This window comes from Ahaetulla prasina, chromosome 7 (genome assembly GCF_028640845.1).
Source record: "Ahaetulla prasina isolate Xishuangbanna chromosome 7, ASM2864084v1, whole genome shotgun sequence".
NCBI lineage: Eukaryota > Metazoa > Chordata > Lepidosauria > Squamata > Colubridae > Ahaetulla > Ahaetulla prasina.
In genome coordinates, this window is record NC_080545.1 from 24,106,079 (window position 1) to 24,123,860 (window position 17,782).

Sequence of the window (17,782 nt, forward strand, 5' to 3'; positions counted from 1 at the left end):
GGTGGGTGTGGCCTAGCTGTCGTCCTGTACCATGTCAGGGGATGGCGTTTTTCCCCTCCCTGGGCTCTGGAGGCTTTCCTCAAGCCTCTGGGAGGGCAAAAATGGCCTCCCCAGGCTCCGGAGGCCCTCTGAAACTTCCTGAACTTCCAGTAGGCCAGTTTTTCACTTTCCCCAAGCCTTCAGGAGCACCCTGCATTTACCTGCATCCAAACAGGCTGCATGGGGACTCCTGGGGGGGAGGGGCAGAGTGGGCATAGCCAGCCAGGAGCGGGATTTGGGGGTTCTCTAAACTGCACTTTATAATGCCTTCGTAAGGCCACACTCGGAATACTTATTTTATTTTTATTTATTTATTTTGTCACACAGTATATATAAGCATAAGCATGCAATTACTATACAATATATAAGCATATATATAAGTATTAGTAGGTAATAACTATATTAATTGGATATAACAAAAGGAAACAAAAGGTAGGAATGATAGGCACGCTTGTGCTCTTATGCACGCCCCTTACAGACCTCTTAGAAATGGGGTGAGGTCAATAGTAGACAGTTTTTGGTTGAAACTTTGGGGATTTTGGGAAGAGACCACAGAGTCAGGTAGTTTATTCCAAGCATTAACAACTCTGTTACTGAAGTCATATTTTCTGCAATCAAGATTGGAGCGGTTAACATTAAGCTTAAATCTATTGTGTGCTCGTGTATTGTTGCAATTGAAGCTGAAGTAGTCTTCGACAGGAAGGACATTGCAATAGATGATTTTATGAGTTAAACTCAGATCATTTTGAAGGCGGCGTAGTTCTAAAGCCCAGGATTTCAAGTCTGGTGGCATAAGGTATTTTGTTGTATTCAGAGAGGAATATTGCATTCAGTTTTGGTTGCCACGATGTAAAAAAGACGTTGAGACTCTAGAAAGAGTGCAGAGAAGAGCAACAAAGATAATTAAATATAAATGTAAATAAATAAAATAAAATAAATAAATAAATAAATAAAATAAAATAATTAAGGGACTGGAGGCTAAAACATATGAAGAACAGTTGCAGGAACTGGGTATGTCTAGTTTAATGAAAAGAAGGATTAGGGGAGACATGATAGCAGTGTTCCAGTATCTCAGGGGTTGCCACAAAGAAGAGGGAGTCAGGCTGTTCTCCAAAGCACCTGAGGGTAGAACAAGAAGCAATGGGTGGAAACTGATCAAGGAAAGAAGCAACTTAGAACTAAGGAGAAATTTCCTGACAGAACAATTAATGAGTGGAACAACTTGCCTGCAGAAGTTGTGAATGCTCCAACACTGGAAATTTTTAAGAAGATGTTGGATAACCATTTGTCTGAAGTGGTGTAGGGTTTCCTGCCTAGGCAGGGGGTTGGACTAGAAGACCTCCAAGGTCCCTTCCAACTCTGTTGTTGTTGTTAGAAAATTGAAAAGTGATTATAGCCATTTAGTTTTGTTACAAATTCTCAACAAAAACAAATCTCGTTTTTCAGCTTTTTAACATACATCCGTTCCATGTTTGATGTAACAAGACAAAATAAAGCTTTACGGTATGAAGCTTTCTGATAAACAATAATTATGTAATTCCCCACTTCAGTTTTAGAAAGTTTTTTTTTCCCCAGACCAAAATCTTAGGCTTATTCATGCAATTATGAGTAAAAGCCATACAAATTAGTAACCTAATCAGAATGAAACCGGAAGCACCACATGTACCAAGGAAATGTTCAATATGTGGTTCATATGTCTCTAATTTTTTTCCGAAAGTGGCAAAGGGGCAACCAAGTCTGAAAGTGTTATGAAACTATTATTATACCCCAGCAAACTAGACAATGGTCAAAAAAGCAGCAGCTGACTCCACAGAAAGAATGTGGGGGTTGCAAATGTCTCAGAAGGGACTTTCCCCAGTTTCAATATGGGTTGTATTTTCACATTTCTACAAAATGTGCTTTCTGAAAACCAAAGACAAAATGATCAACAGATGAAAAAAGCATCTCCAGGCTTTTTATAGTCTTCACTATTTCTCCCATTTGGGAATATGGGGGACTGTAGAAACCATTGCTTGTGTAAATCAAGTAATCCCGCATGGTTTAGAGTCTAGACAGCATAATTTTCATGCCTGTTAACTTTACTCCTTTTTCCTAAGAAATTAAGTCTGTATGGCAAAAATTTAGATGACAGTAGGAGAAATAAATGACAAACTTTTGACATTTGTAGAGTTCAGAGTATTTTATTATTTTCCTTTGCAAGTATAAATATTGACAGTAATCTATAAAACATTGACGCGAAAGAACACATGTTCTTGCTGTCTCTTTTGCTGCAAAACACTTATACAGCTACCCATTTGGGAACATAAAATAATGTTCCACATGTCCTTTGGATTTCTGTTAAATATTAAATACTTTACAAAGTTATTTAAACATGGTCCAAATATCTCCTTGTGGCCAATACCAATAATACAGTTTTGTCAGAAAGATAAACACATTTTTGCGTATTACTGCAATAATTTAAAATCCTAAAAGTCAAATCCTAGTCCAAGGTTTAATTTGGATGTAAAGAAAAAACACACATGAATAGGTCACATAGCCCATTCATAAGCTTAGTTTAGGCCAGGGTAGCTCAGCTGGAGATGGTACCATATAACCAAACTCCATCTTTTTAAGGTACTCAATAAGCCACTGCCCTCCCCTAGTTCAGAGTTTGATGGAGACTAGGGTGAAAAGATTTTAAGAGGACTGCTGGAGGAAAAAGAGGACACATAGGAATTGGAGCATTCCTGTGGATCTTTTAAGAGAAGATCCATGTTAATCTATGGCAGTGTTTCTCAACGTCAGCAACTTTAAGATGTACATGAACTTCAACTCCCAGAATTCCCCAACCTGGATTGTCATTGGGGAATTTGGGGAGTTGAAATCCATGCATCCAAGGTTGGGAAACACTGGTCTATGGTAGTCAAAAATTGGAAGTTTGGTAGCACCTTTTCCTACTAACAAAACGTTAAGAGGCATAAACTTCAGGTAATCTGATTAAGTGAGCTGTTGTCACAGACATTAATGTTTTTCAAGAATATTTGTTAGTCTCAAAAAATGCTACCATAATGCCACTGAACATTGAAATGGTCTGACAAAGCTACTTTAGATCCTAGGAAGCAGATGATGGACAGTTCATAGGAGCATCCCATTAATTAGTAACAATTCAGAACCTGTATATAACAGCTACAATCAGACACTTGTCCCACAGAATTCAATAGAATTCAATTCTGTCTAAAGTGTGCCCAGAACTTTAAACACTGAAAACATTGTGTCACGGCCAGTTATATAAATCCAGTTCATGTCTAAGTGCTAGGTTTCTATCCATAGCAGTACTTTTTAAAAACTTGTTTTTTAAAACAAACAACTGGAAAATATTATAAACAAGGCTATTAATTTAAAATATATATACATAATTTTTCCTTACATATTTTTCTGACAGATTTATTTATCTTGATAGGAAGTAATATTCTGAATGGAATGATCTTCAAAGGGAAAAGTACATAAAACAAGAAAGAACCATAGAGATCAGTGATTTTTTTTTACATTACAGGGCATATTTTATCATGGATTCATCCTATATGCTTTAAAAATGCCATGAACTACACTGATAGTGTTGTTGTCATGATTTTCATGGAATTGGTCATCAACAGGGTGAGAACAAAACTGTTAATTATGTATGAAATGTTCAGGTTCCAATTCCTGCTCTTGTGTTGGTAGGAGCATGGCTTTGTTCCACAAATATAAAGGGCATCATCACTGACTCAGGAGAAAGTCAAATTGTCTACAGAAAGATGTTTTGTTATCAAATTACTTCAGGAAGGGAGACAATAGGGCACAAGGTAAGGAATTTGCCTCACAAAAAATTATTCCTATGTTACTGAAGTCAAAGACCTCTGCACACATGAGGATTATTTCCACATGTAATTGTTTACAGTAGAGAAATCTTTCAATTACTTGTTAAGATGCAGGAAGTGACAACATTCTGCTAAGTTGACTGCTTTTCTTCATACATAAAACAAATGGTGCTATTTCATCCTGAGGAAAAAAGAAAATGAGACACAAGACTCTTGAAATATCTGCAATTTGAAAAGTGCAATTATGCATTTCCACTTCTATCAGTCACTAAGGCTGCCAATCTGTCTTTACTGGCTCATATATTCCTATAAAGAGCTTGTTCTGCAAATATTGGCAGGCTGGAGTAGCTGTAATTTATATCATTATGCAATGGGTAATAATAAAAAACAATGTATCGTTTTTCATTGCAATATGTAGATAAAAATATATAAGTAGAAAACAGTTTGAATATATTCTATCACAAAAAGAGTAAAAGCTACTGATCCTGAGAGTATTGATGAAAAGGGCATTCATTTTCTATGAATTTGCCAAATGGGAAACACTCTTTGTCAAAATGTGTCAGATCTATCTCTCCATTCAATTTATATGAAAACAGAGCATACAAAAAGAAATAGGAAAGGCATTAATGCATTCTCCCTGCAGTTACTGAATTTCTAAATACAGTATATAAAATGTTTCTAAATTGGCAAACAAGATTGTGAATGCATCTGATGAAACCATGGAAAGACCAATTCTCTTAATGGGAAACTGAGAATGATGAATAATAATGTACATAATTGTAGTTAATGCTAAACATATATAACTACCGTAGGATGATTTTAATTCCTTTTACCTGAACAAATTGGACCTCTCTATAATATATTTTATGCTGCTTTAAGAGCTCTCCAGCTGCTTGCCATTTCAAACCAATTAAATACAGATGAAAATGTTTCAAGACAAAATAATTTATAGCACTTTATACACCAGCCACCACTGCGGTCATATAAAACCCATCTCTATTAGTGAAAGAAGCACTACAGGGATGACTGGATGACATGATAAAACATGATAAAATCTCTGATATGGAAATACTCTGAAATAAATGGTCAGATCATATGAACTATTAAGCATTCTGGACTCAGTTATTATTTTTGTGTGCTGAGATCTGCTAACAAGCAAATTTTAGGTTACGCAGATAAGTATAAATGCAAAACCGAATTCTGTGTCAAGTCATTTTTGGCTCCTAGTGACTACTTAGATTTTTGTCAAAAACAAAAGTTTGCTGAAATTATTGTAAGCAACCAATTATGCATAAAAGTCATGTGAAGATTAAGGGTCATGATCTAAATCTTTGAATCTAGATAGCTAGTTTGATCTAATGGTTTAAGGCATCAGGGTAGAAACCAGGAGACTGTGAGTTCTAGTTGACATTTCTAGGTAAAAGGTTCAAGCAATTATCTAGAGTAATAAGTGATGATTTAACAATCAATTCGGAGAGTGAGAGGATTTACATCTCATTCCCAAAAATCACTAAAATTAGCCTAGACCTTCTGAATTTAAATAATAAATGACAAACTTTGAATTTATTTAAATTATCAATTATTTATGTCCTAAACCAACTTTAATGGCCTCAACCCAAGTACACAGTTTCTTTACATGATATTTTACCAAGGCAGAAGCATGAGGTATATACTTCATATCTTTCTCCAGAACCGTGTTACCTAAAAGTAAATAGAAACTTTAAATTATTTCACATATGGATAATTGCAATTTTACTGGAATCAGAAATTCTAACAGAACAACATTTCTTCTATCAATATTAGAACTTTATAAATGTATTTGTAAAAATATGCCTCATAGCTATGGAGTGTCATTTTTTTAGTTATAGTCATATATTAGCCATAATTCAGTACCTTTTATTTTTATTGATATTTTTTAAAAAACCTAAGATTCATCCCCAATTTTAAGAATTCAGGACAGACTGACTGTAAAATAATTATTTGCATTTTAGAGCAAACATTCTTCAGAATGTCAAAGAACTATAGAAAAACTCATGCTTACCTGTGTGTTATCATGTGTAATACACTTTTCTCTTCATGAGTCTTCCTAGAATTAACTGAGAAAAAATGTAATCGGTTAATACTGTTCTTCACTGATGAGGCTTTTTATGTCACTATGATAGTTTTTCCTCTGTGAATTCTTGGTAGTGTATATGGCTCTATTCCAATGAGTTTTAGGCAGTGGTGGGATTCAAGTAATTTAACAACCGGTTCTCTGCCCTAATGATTTCTTCCAACAGCCAGTTCACCAAACTGCTCAGAAAGTTAACAACCGGTTCTCCCGAAGTGGTGCGAACTGGCTGAATCCCACCACTGGTTTTAGGGCTGTGTGGTGGCAAGTACCTGTAGTTGAGTTTTTCCCTTAATCTCAGCACCCTAGTGAGTTCATGTTGTCCTTGATTCACATGCCCACCAACCATTCAACTATGGAAAGCTTCTCTGATCGTGTATGGTGATGGCAGTGGATTAAGTTAGAACTAGGATCTCTGACCATTGGGAAACTGGTGGACCATCTGAAACATGTTGAACGTATTAAATGAGAACATGTTATGAGTGTTAAAATTCTAAAATGACTGTGGGAAACCATACCATTCCCAAAGCATGGAGGTTACCTCCTATTCCACTCTAGCTTGCCATTCCACAGAAAGCTCTCTGCTGCTACTACTACTGCCTGCCATTGTCCTTTTTCTGAGTAGATGGACACACCTCATTTGCAAGTGTTTATTGTTTTATGTTATCTATTTGAGGCACACCTGGGAAATTCCATAGAACTCCAAATACAGCAAAAGGCTGCTTGTGTGCATTGAAGCATTGGGATTCCACAGTTTTTAATTAAGAAAATCAGTATTAAAAAAATCAGCTGGACTGAGAGATTGATCACTACCAAAGGAGGTCTCTGTGCCCTCATTTTATTCTCTGCACTCATACTAGAGTCCCCAAATACATTTTATTTCGATTATAGTAGTGTGTGAAAAGATCCTTTATATAACAAAATTAAAGGGGTTTCATTATTCCATTTTGACCATACAATTACTGTAACATCAGTATTAAGATCAAATTATATAAACAAGATTATATACTACTGCTCACACAGTAGTTTCAAAAACATTTTTTTTAAAACAAAAGTATGAACATTGCAATTCAGTACAGGTTACATGATCAATCAATCCCAAATAACTTAAGGGAAGCATGACAATATGACATGTATGTGTGAATCAGCCAATAATTACGACTTTTTAATTTCCCAAATAACCATCATACATAGAAATCCACCAGGATACTATAATTGGAATGCTTTTTACGGTTGGATATTTTGAATGAACAGTCTTACTTGGACAATTTGAGAGCTGTATCACAAAATTTATTGTGTCCTGAAGAGGACAAAAAAATGTCTCACATATTGATTTTGTTCATACATTTCTTTACTCAGAAATGGAAAGCATGTACAGGAAAGCCACATAGAGAAATCTAGCTTTTTAGGAGAAATATCAGTCAATGGAATTACAGCAGGGCATATGTACGTATCTATGGATGCATTCAAGTGTGAAGGGGAAGTAAAATACTATCAATCTTTATCATTGGAATTATAGAGCCAACATTATATTTTCTAATGAATGTGGCAACTTCAGTAGGACTTGATTAGGGGAAGTTCAAACTAGTTGGAAAGTACCAAACTGGGGAAGATTGAGTTACAGAATATTGGCCTTCTGTAAGTGTCAAGTATAAAATCCAAATCTATTATGTAAACGAAACTGGAGATCTCATGGAAATATTAACTTTTATTGCTGAAGCAAGAAAAGATCGATCCTTGACAGAGATGTAGAGGTAATTGCAGTCATGTGGTGGACTCAATTTGTAATCTAAAAGTCAATAAGTACATATAGAATTTCTTATGGACATTTTCGATACGTGGCACACCCCAGACAATTTGCTTTTAGTTTTTTTTAAAAAAAATCATTTATTTTTGTGGGTAGTCGTCAGATTTTTAAAACGCAGTGCCAACTACGACATGAACTGCACATTTATTATATCTATGACATAAACTGCGTATATAACTAGCTTATTTGTACCCTATGATATCATTAAGTGTTGTACTTTATGATTCTTGATGAACGTATCTTTTCTTTTATGTACACTGAGAGCATAAGCACCAAGACAAATTCCTTGTGTGTCCAATCACACTTGGCCAATAAAAAATTCTATTCTATTCTATTCTATTTAAAAATGTCTTAGCAGTTCTTGTCTCTGGCTCTCATATAATACCCAAAAGTGTTCATAGAAAGCATTTGGCTTGGGAATGCAGTACCTCCTGGAAAAAGGAAATAAAGCGTGTAAGTAGCATACCAGGGTGCTAAACATGGCAATGGAAAGCAACCATATCCATTTATAAGAAATGGATATTTTGGGATGGATCCAAAATGGATATTTTGGGAGGGATCCTGCCCTGATGGATTCTCTTAATGGCAAAGCTATCTCACTTCTAGAACAGATTTTCTAAAAGGATTTGGGAAAAAAGGGGGTGGGAGCTGTATTTATTTGCTTTTTTTTGCATTGATAGCATTGGCTGGACATGAACTATTTGACTGCAAAGCTCAAAATGATGCTTGATAAAGGATGCTTTAGATCACAGATGTCAAACTTGACACATCATGTTGTCGTCACGTGATGTATTGTGACGTTTTTTCCCTTCATTGTGCTGTGTTGGGCGTGGCCTGTGCATGATACACCCAGCCTATAAGGCCACCAGTTTGACAGCCCTGTTTTAGACACTGTCTCTGATTGTTTCTTTAGTTATAAAAATGTAGAAACTGCTCATCTTCATCACAAAGGGACTCCGGGAAGTGTATAAGTAAAATATTAAAACATAAGCTATAGATAAAATTTATATGATGCAAAGAAAATTAAAATTCAACATTAAAAGTTAATTAAATTAATTATGAATTTATTACTGGAAGATTTGATACCCAAAATCCTTGCCTTCTATTTCCTCTTCCTAGGCAATATTTTACTATTACTGTCACTGGATCTCAATTAAATTTCATATACAAATAGATTTCACACAGAAATCATAATACATGCAAAACAATAAGAACAGAGGGTGCTTTGAAAAGGGAATAATTCCAGTTGTAATAAGATTCTGCAAATGGGTATTTAAATTGCCCTGAGCATTCAGTATAATAGTCAAAGGAAAATTTACATGATGGAATTGTAAAAGCTATCATTTTTTTTAAAAAAGCACTTGTATATTTTCCCTATGCAAATTTTCCTTGAATATTATTGTGAAACTACAAAGCTAAGATAACAAGCCATTGGCTGATTATGTGTTAGTACTTCTAATAAACTTCTAAGCCAGTGTTGGTTAATTAAAATCTATGAATTAAAACTAATGTTCTATTGTTACAACCAAATTGTTGACTTTTCCGCTGCATAAATCAGTACCTGACAAAAGTTTGTGTCCAAGGAGAGCCAACATGATTAGAAATATGGCAAGAAATGCTATGAGAGAGAGGATGCTTAAGGAATATTCATAATATTCTTGAGTCCCAGTAGAAGAGTCTGGAATTAAACAAAATAGTATCTTAGATGTTCATCTAAGAATAAGTAGACCCTTATTATTTTCTTTTATTAAATTTTGGTAGTCCTTCTAGTCAAAGCCAAATAGATGAGATGAAAAAACAGACCAACAAACTTCATAACAAAAGCACCATGTAAATGAATTAACAGGGATTCATGGCCATTTACTATTAACCACTATGCTGAGACAGCAAAGTGGAAGATCCAACGGAAGTTAAAATGGATGTTGACATACTCCAAATAGCAGAGGAGTGTTGCTGTCATCAGCACATGAACCCCACTATAAAGCCTCCCAGTGAACAGATGCTGGAAATTCAAGTAATGAAACGCCCCAATTTTCAATTGTTGGGAGTGGGAGAAAGGTGAAATACATAAGATACACACAAGGAATTCTATACTTTGGTATTTCTTATCACCACAGGCTATTTTCAAGGCAGACACTGTACATCTCTGAATCTCAATCTGAATCTGAATCTCAAGATTAGCCTTTCTTTTCTTTCTTTGTACCTTTGAGTCAGCATTGACTACTGAGGACTGCCTTGACTACCCTATATATTTCCTGGCAAGATTTCAGAATTGGCTTGCCATTGCTTCCTTCTTAGGGCTGAGAGAGTGACCGGCTCTAAGTCATACATTTGGCTTTATGCCTAAAGTATGATTACAACTCAGGGTATCCTAGCCTGATGCCTTAACCACTACACCAAACTGGTTCTCATCTTTAGCCTGCTATCACATTCATAGACAGATTTTATCTATATGTCTGGAAGTGTTTTGTTGTTGTTGTTGTCAATATCTTTTCTTATATTGTCCTCATATGCAGAGGTGGGCTTCACATAATTTAACAACTGGCTCGCCCAGAATCGAATATGTGAGAGCATGTGCGTGCAAGCTCGCTTCCCGCGCATGTGCCTTGCACACATGTACGCTACATCAAAAACATGGTGATTGTACAGGACTGGATAATGCCGGGGCAGGTGGGCAGGCCCAGCTGCTGGCCATAACTACCGGTTCGCCCGAATCGGTCCAAACTGGCTGAATCCCACCCCTGCTCATATGGCCATCATGACTTTAATCTTGGTAGTTGCATATTATCTTCTTGCAGTTACCACCGTGATGGCAATCTCAGTAGTCCATATGTATTTTCACTTCATTGGGACATCTTCATGGGGTCCTCAGAACAACCCTTCATATTCAAGAGGCAAATAGTCTTGACAAAGGCCAAAATGCATCAGCTGCCCACCACAACATGTTGAGAACTCTGACACTCCAGACTTAGTCACTTTAAGATGTGTGGACTTTAATTCCTAGAATTCTTCAACCAGTCATGGGGCCAGAGAATTCTGAGAGTAGATGTCCACAAATCTTAAAATTGCCAATGATAGGAAGCACATAATAGTGTGCTAGCTTCCCAAATCACTTATGTGACCCTCAGATGTTTTGCCTTATTTCATATGCAGTAGCCTTTTTTTTCTATTGAAACTTACTGCAGGGTAAATCACAGATGTATGAAGAAACAGAATAATCCACATCCGTCCTCCATCCCTTGTTTAGAAAAGAAAAGAAAATATTTTCCTGAATAATCATGAGAGACAACATGCAATACAATCCAAGTACATATGTTCTCAGGAGTTTTTTTTAGCTTATAGATGAAGTACAAAATGGGGAAACATTTTTTTTTAAAAAGTTTTTTAGTCCGGGTAATGAAACATTTGCAACAAAACAACCAAGCTCAGGGAGCACCAAGGAGCCCGCATTTCAACTCTGATTAACAAATATTCTCCTGTCTCAACCTTGGCAGCTTAAAGATATGTGGATTTCAATTCTCAGATTCCCTCAGCCAATCCCCAATTTCTGGAGTTGAAGCCCACACATTTTCAAACTACCATGGTTGAGAATGCTGTTCTCAAAGTAGGATTTACCAACTTTGAAAGAAGTTCAGAGACTGCATGGAAAAAGATATCTTCTCATTGGGTATGTACAGTATATGTGGGTCTTCATGTCATTCCTGACTGCTGGGGACTGTCCCTGAAGCTTTCTTGGCAGCATTTTCAAGAGTATCTTGCCCTTGCCTCCTTCTCAAGGGCTAAGAAAGCGTGACTGGCTCAAAGGCTACTCTATCACCAACAATCCAGGTGATCACACTAGCTGGCAGCAAAGTTTTCATGAAGCCTTATGTTGGCAATTGATGAGGAATGCCTGTTCAAACAAGAAGCTTATCAAACCCACTTCCAGGGCAACTATACTCATTCAGATATCTGCTGAAATCTGTCATTTAAAAAAAAGAAAGAAAGATAATCAACCATATAGAAGCTGCAAAAATTCTTTAGAGAGAAAAGTGCTCCCTCAAGTTCGCTGCACTCAGCAATACTGAGTGCAGTATTGGATGGGGAAAAACAGGCTTCGACTCAACCCCTCCAAGACTGAGTGGCTGTGGATGCTGACTCCATCGCTGACTGTAGGGGGCGAGACATTGGCCCCCATGGAAAGGGTTTGCAATCTAGGCGTCCTCCTGGATGTACGGCTGTCTTCAGAAGATCATATGACGGCCGTCGCCAGGGGAGCTTTTTATCAGGTACGCCTGATACGCCAGTTGCGCCCTTTTCTAGACCGGGATTCCTTATGCACGGTCACTCATGCCCTCGTCACTTCCCGCCTGGACTTACTGCAATGCTGTCTACATGGGGCTCCCCTTGAAGAGCATCCGGAGGCTCCAACTGGTCCAGAATGCGGCTGCGTGGGTAGTAGAGGGAGCAACTCGAGGCTCCCATGTAACACCTCTCCTGTGCAAGCTGCACTGGTTGCCGGTGGTCTTTAAGGTGCAATTCAAGGTGTTGGTCACTACCTTTAAAGCGCTCCATGGCATAGGACCGGGTTATTTACGGGACCACCTGCTGCCACCGATAGCCTCCCACCAACCTGTGCGCTCACACAGGGAGGGTCTCCTCAGGGTACCGTCGGTCAGACAATGTCAACTGGTGACCCCCAGGGGGAGGGCCTTCTCTGTGGGAGCTCCCGCCCTCTGGAACGAGCTGCCTCCAGGGATTCGTCGACTCCCTGACCTCCGGACCTTTCGATGCGAGCTCAAGACATTTCTGTTCCACCGCGCAGGGCTGGCCTAATTAATTTTAAATGGGGTTTTTATCAGAGTTTTATTAGAGTTTTAATTATTCTAAGCTAAATTTGAATCAGTTTTTAAATAATGTTTTAATTTTTGTATTCTTGTTTTTTATCTTGCTGTAAACCACCTTCGGGAGAAGGGCGGTATAGAAGTTAAAATAATAAAAATAATAAAATAAAAATAAATACCTCTCTGCTTTTTTTTTTACTTGTGACAATGATAGCTGCAGAGAAATAATAAATCTGAACTTATAGAAAAAATACTGTGAAGCAAAATACCATATCAGAAGATCACTTGAAAGGCTTGTTGGTGCTCCTAGTTGAACAGAAGTTTGCCAGAAAATTAGAAACAGCAAAGCTTAACAAATTAAAAAGCATTGACTCCACTTAGAACTCCACTTTCAAGATCCCTATCTACACACACCCAAGGATAATGGTGTTAGATTGTGCAGGATGAGCTATGCTCTGAGGCAGAAAAATACACACTGATCATATGGATGCTTTGGCCAGCAGATTATATACCCCAAACCTAAGAGGAGGCAGAAAGGGAACTTTCCAATTCTTTATGCCATTCCCTGCCTGCAAAGTAAATTACTGCTCCTAATGTTTGCATTTAGCTGGTTGATTTATAGAGGTGTGTTTACTGTTACTGCTTTATGTGCATGTTCTTGGCCTCAGTTGGCTATTAAAAATGCAAGAAACTGGTTTGCTGCTGGGTTTGCTGTGACTTCTGCTGGGATTGCCCTCAGTTCATGCTCCACAGGGTACGAAGGCTTTTCCCATCCTGCCCAGCTATGACCCTGCTCCTACTGCCCATCTTTAATGGCAGCCGATGCATTTGGCCACCACTTGGGCTCTGATTTTTCCACATCTTGGGAAATTCACTTCCAAACAAAGCAGGGACTGAATCCAAATCATTCCCTGAGAAAGCTTTGAAAACATTATCTCTGTCAGCCAGAAATAGTTGCTTTGCATAATTTAAAATGTTGAATCGTTTCCCAGATTGTTAATGTCATTGTATTTTAAGGTGAGATGTTGCGATTTTTATCTTTTATGTGTTTCACACACACACACTTTTAATTATTAATTGCAAGCAGATCCATAAGAGAGCTTAATATAAAAATATGTATACCTTAATGCAGATGTTTGAGCCACATGGTTTCCCTGAAATGTTGACAGATGGTAAACTTAATCCACCCTGGAAAAAACAAGTCAAAACCAAGTTAACTTCAAGAAAATAAAGCCGCGTAATCTTTTTGATCTGTTGCCTGTCACTCATTCTGCGGTTTCACAAACATAGTAGCTTTACACTAATGCAGATTTCACTGTTCCTGACATGTTCATCAAGTGGCTTGCTATGCTAGTCATCTGAACATGCTTGTTAATTGGTTTAACATTTGGGAATACATGGGAATATGTCTTATTTTCTCAAACTCTGGAAATCACCTTGGAATTTCTGAAATTGCCATTTCTTGATATCATAGGGAACATAGATGCCAGTCAGTAGACACATTGATTTCCAAAATGTGAAATAAGGAAAGAGAGGGAGGGACAGAGACAGAGAGACACAGAGTATTTGGTGACCCCTCCACCCACCCACCCCTAAAAATAATACTCTATCTCTGCTGGCTCTCTGTTATAAAAACTAGAAGGGGATTTCCAATTTATTCAAATCAGTCTGGACTTTGGCAGCCAATCCTTAAATAAATATTTCATTTTAAACACTATACAATATTGCATATTGTTTTGTAATACTGAAAATCCAGGTGTAGTAATATCTGGAAGCGCTGAAAGAAAAATAGGGGTGTGATGTTGTTTTTTAAATCCCCTCAACTCTGTGAAGAAGAAATAAGTGTTTAGGACAGCTGCAATTGCTGACTGTGAAATTACTATGAGAAAACTTGGAAGGAGGGGGCATGTAAAAGTCAGTATGGGAACTTTGTCTTCAAATCATTATTTCCCAGCATAGCTTTAAAGAACATTTCAGGATTCAGGATGAAATATAAGTCTAAAGAGTAAATCCTTTGCCTACTGACAGTCCCCAGACCATGACATGTGATGATTCTTCTGAGCTGAGTGTTTATTGTTTCACACATAATGACACACAATCTTGCCAGACTGACAACTCTACTATCTGCATCCACAATGTATTCTGTGAACCATTAGGGAGGGGCTGTGCTGCCTCTTACACTTATGTAGTACATCCCCTTCCTCCTGGGAATCCACTTCCTCACTACATTCCATCATAGCTACAGTCCAGCTGCATGTAGTTGTTCACTTATGATTTAAAAATATTACAGTATTAAGAACTTATGTCCGGGGTGGGCTTCAAAAATTTTAGCAAGGGGTTCTCTGCCCAGTTGCGTGGTGGGCGTGGCCTAGTCAGCCTCCTGCACCTCAGCAGGGAGGGCATTTTTGCCCTTCCTGGGCTCTGGTGGCTTTCCTTGAGCCTCTGGGAGGGCGAAAATGACCTCTCCAGGCTCCAGAGGCCCTCTGGAGGCTGGAAACCGGCCCATTTCCTGAAATTCTGGTATGCCCGTTTTTTGCCCTCCCTGAGTCTCCGTGTGCGGCTGCACTTACCTGCATCCAAAACAGGCCGCATGGGGACTCCTGGGTGGGACAGGGCGGGGTGGGTGGGGTCAGCCAGAAGTGAGATTTGGGGGTTCTCCAAACTGTGCAGAATCTTAACTAGAGGTTCTCCTGAACCCCTGCGAATCCCCAGCAGCCCACCCCTGCTTATGTCCATAAGTGTGAATAATTGTGACCATGGTAAGTATATATATAGATATATAGTTCTTTCTAATTTAGATGTTTCTCATAATGTCGGGGTTCCAAGGAACACCCCCAACAAAATAAAGCTCTGAGGCTTGAGGTTCCTCAAAGTTCCAATTTATTAGAGATGTCATGTTGGCACAGCTGGGAAAACCCGAAACTGAAAGCTTCCAGGTTTTCCACACCCATTTGACAGTTCACAGCCCTGCCCCATACCCACAAGTTCATCACATTGTCCAATCAACTCTTCACACTCAATTGGATACAATTTTCAGGCAGTCTCCATCAGACACAGGATGTCCTTGAAAATGGAATGTTGTTATGACTAACTTTCTACCGCTCCAACAACAACCCCCTCCCAATTTCCCCAGCTAAAATATGTGGCAGTTAAGAAGCAAGAAAGAAAATTGCCTTCCAAAACTGACACATGTATACTTCTTAGTGTTTTTAGATGAAATGAATTTGGCAGGCCTATCTCCTTCATGCTGGATTTGCTTAAGAACCTTTGAAAGATAAAAAAGTTGCACTAACCAATGAAAGGGGTTTGGGACTTCCAGTAGAGTTGCATGAATGCATGTTGGTCCTGTTACATACAAGTACTGAAAACTCTGCTTCAAAATGTGATGTGAAAGAAACTTCTATTTGTTGTCCCATCACAGCAAGTCGCATTTTCCAAGCTAAAAACAGAAAGAAACCCATCAAACTGGTATGTAATGCTAATTGGATTAATAATATTTCAGTTAACATAATTAACCTTATCATGAACCTTATTATTATAATGATTCATTGAGCTTAGAAAGAGTGATTGGCCCAGATCATTCACTGAATTTCAAGTTGAACCTGAGCCTCCTTGACCTAGTCCAGGGGTCAGCAACCGGCAGCTCTGGAGCTGCATGTGGCTCTTTCATCCCTCTGCTGCGGTTCCCTATCACCGGTTGGCTCCACAATTGATAGGGTTTTTAGTTAGGACAGGTAGAGGGAAAAGGATGCCGTGCTAGGAGGAGACTCTATGGTGGAGGAACTGGACTTCCAGTCAGCTCCAGAATTGAACGGGGACTTCCGATTAGGACCATTGTGGCTTTTTGAGTGTTTAAGGTTGCCGACCCCTGACCTAGTTTAAGTCACCAACCTCTATACCACACTGGATGTTTATTCCATTCTGATGCTTACAAATGATAGTAAAATGCATTCTCATAACATTACGGTAAACATTCTTTTCAAAAAATGTTTCATACATTCATAATATTTTTACATTTTTATAATGTTATGGTGGAAGCATATTCCATGAAGGGATTTTGAACTGAGCTCCAAACGCATCCTCCATTCCATGAATCTTATTTCTACTTCTAAAATCTGCATTTGAAACCTTCCATATTCATCAATTCAGTTTAATTCAGACCTGTTGGTTTGCAGGAACTGGGTATGGCTATCCTAGAGAAAATAAGGCCTCGGGGAGACATGGTAGCAATGTTCCAATATTTAAAGGGATGCTATAAAGAAGGGGGAGTCAAGCTATTCTCCAAAGCACCAGAAGGCAAGACAACAAAAAATAGATGGAAATTAATCAAGGAGATTAGTATCTAATCAAGGAGATTAGGAGTACCTTGATGAAGGTATCTTTTCTTTTATGTACACTGAGAGCATATGCACCAAGACAAATTCCTTGTGTGTCCAATCACACTTGGCCAATAAAAAAAATTATTCTATTATTCTATTCTATTCTAATCAAGGAGAGAAGCAACCTAGAATTAAGGAGAAACTTCCTAATGGTGAGAACAATTAGAACAGCTTTCATTCAGAAGCTGTGGGTGCTCCATCACTAGAGGCTTTTAAGAAAAGATTGGACAGCTACTTGTTTGAAATGGTATAGGATCTCCTGCTTAAATAGGGGGTTGGACTAGAAGACCTTCAAAGTACCTTCCAACTTTGTTATTCTGTAAAATGCCTAACTTCTGTAAAATGGCCATGTGATCCTAAGAAAACTATTAGAAAAAATATATCAAAGTTCATTCCTTCTGGAGCATACTAAACAAACAATCTGAATAAAACCGGAAAATCTCCAGTTTTTAACAATGTTCCCAACAAATACTAGCCCCGGGCTGGATACCTACAAAGATTGTAGCGGGGATGTCATGCTTTCATGCACTTTAAAATGCCACCCCAGATTAAATTAAACTCACACTTCTTAATAAGTAATTTATACTCATATTTGAATATACTGAACATGTGAAAGGAATAAGGAGTTCCTGGAAAATATTAATCTAAGCCTGCCTAAATTGCAGATTCCAGCTTGACCTGAATGACTAATAGATAATCAGCATCAGTCTGAAATAGTCAATGTACAGATGATTTCCATTAGAATGAAAAACTGAATCGTAATTGGTTTTTGGAGGGAGATTATGGAA

General features: G+C 38.0%; 1 protein-coding gene across 7 annotated transcripts in view; it reads right to left on the bottom strand.

Annotated features, from left to right (window-relative positions):
- Positions 1-468: 468 nt before the first annotated feature.
- Positions 469-17,782, bottom strand: part of IL17REL (interleukin 17 receptor E like) — an 86,420-nt gene continuing 69,106 nt past the window's right edge. For 2 of the 7 annotated variants that reach the window (XM_058190280.1, XM_058190282.1), the window contains 6 exons: positions 15,909-16,054; positions 13,738-13,803; positions 10,973-11,030; positions 9,354-9,470; positions 5,917-5,971; positions 2,200-4,056 (listed from right to left, as the gene is read on the bottom strand). In XM_058190280.1, coding sequence (XP_058046263.1) covers positions 4,047-4,056; positions 5,917-5,971; positions 9,354-9,470; positions 10,973-11,030; positions 13,738-13,803; positions 15,909-16,054 — 452 coding nt within the window. In that variant the 3' untranslated portion in view covers positions 2,200-4,046. Of the gene's footprint in view, positions 909-2,199; positions 4,057-5,523; positions 5,577-5,916; positions 5,972-9,353; positions 9,471-10,972; positions 11,031-13,737; positions 13,804-15,908; positions 16,055-17,782 lie in introns of those variants that run through there. The other 5 variants (XR_009156034.1, XR_009156033.1, XM_058190281.1 and 2 more) reach the window with 5 other exon arrangements.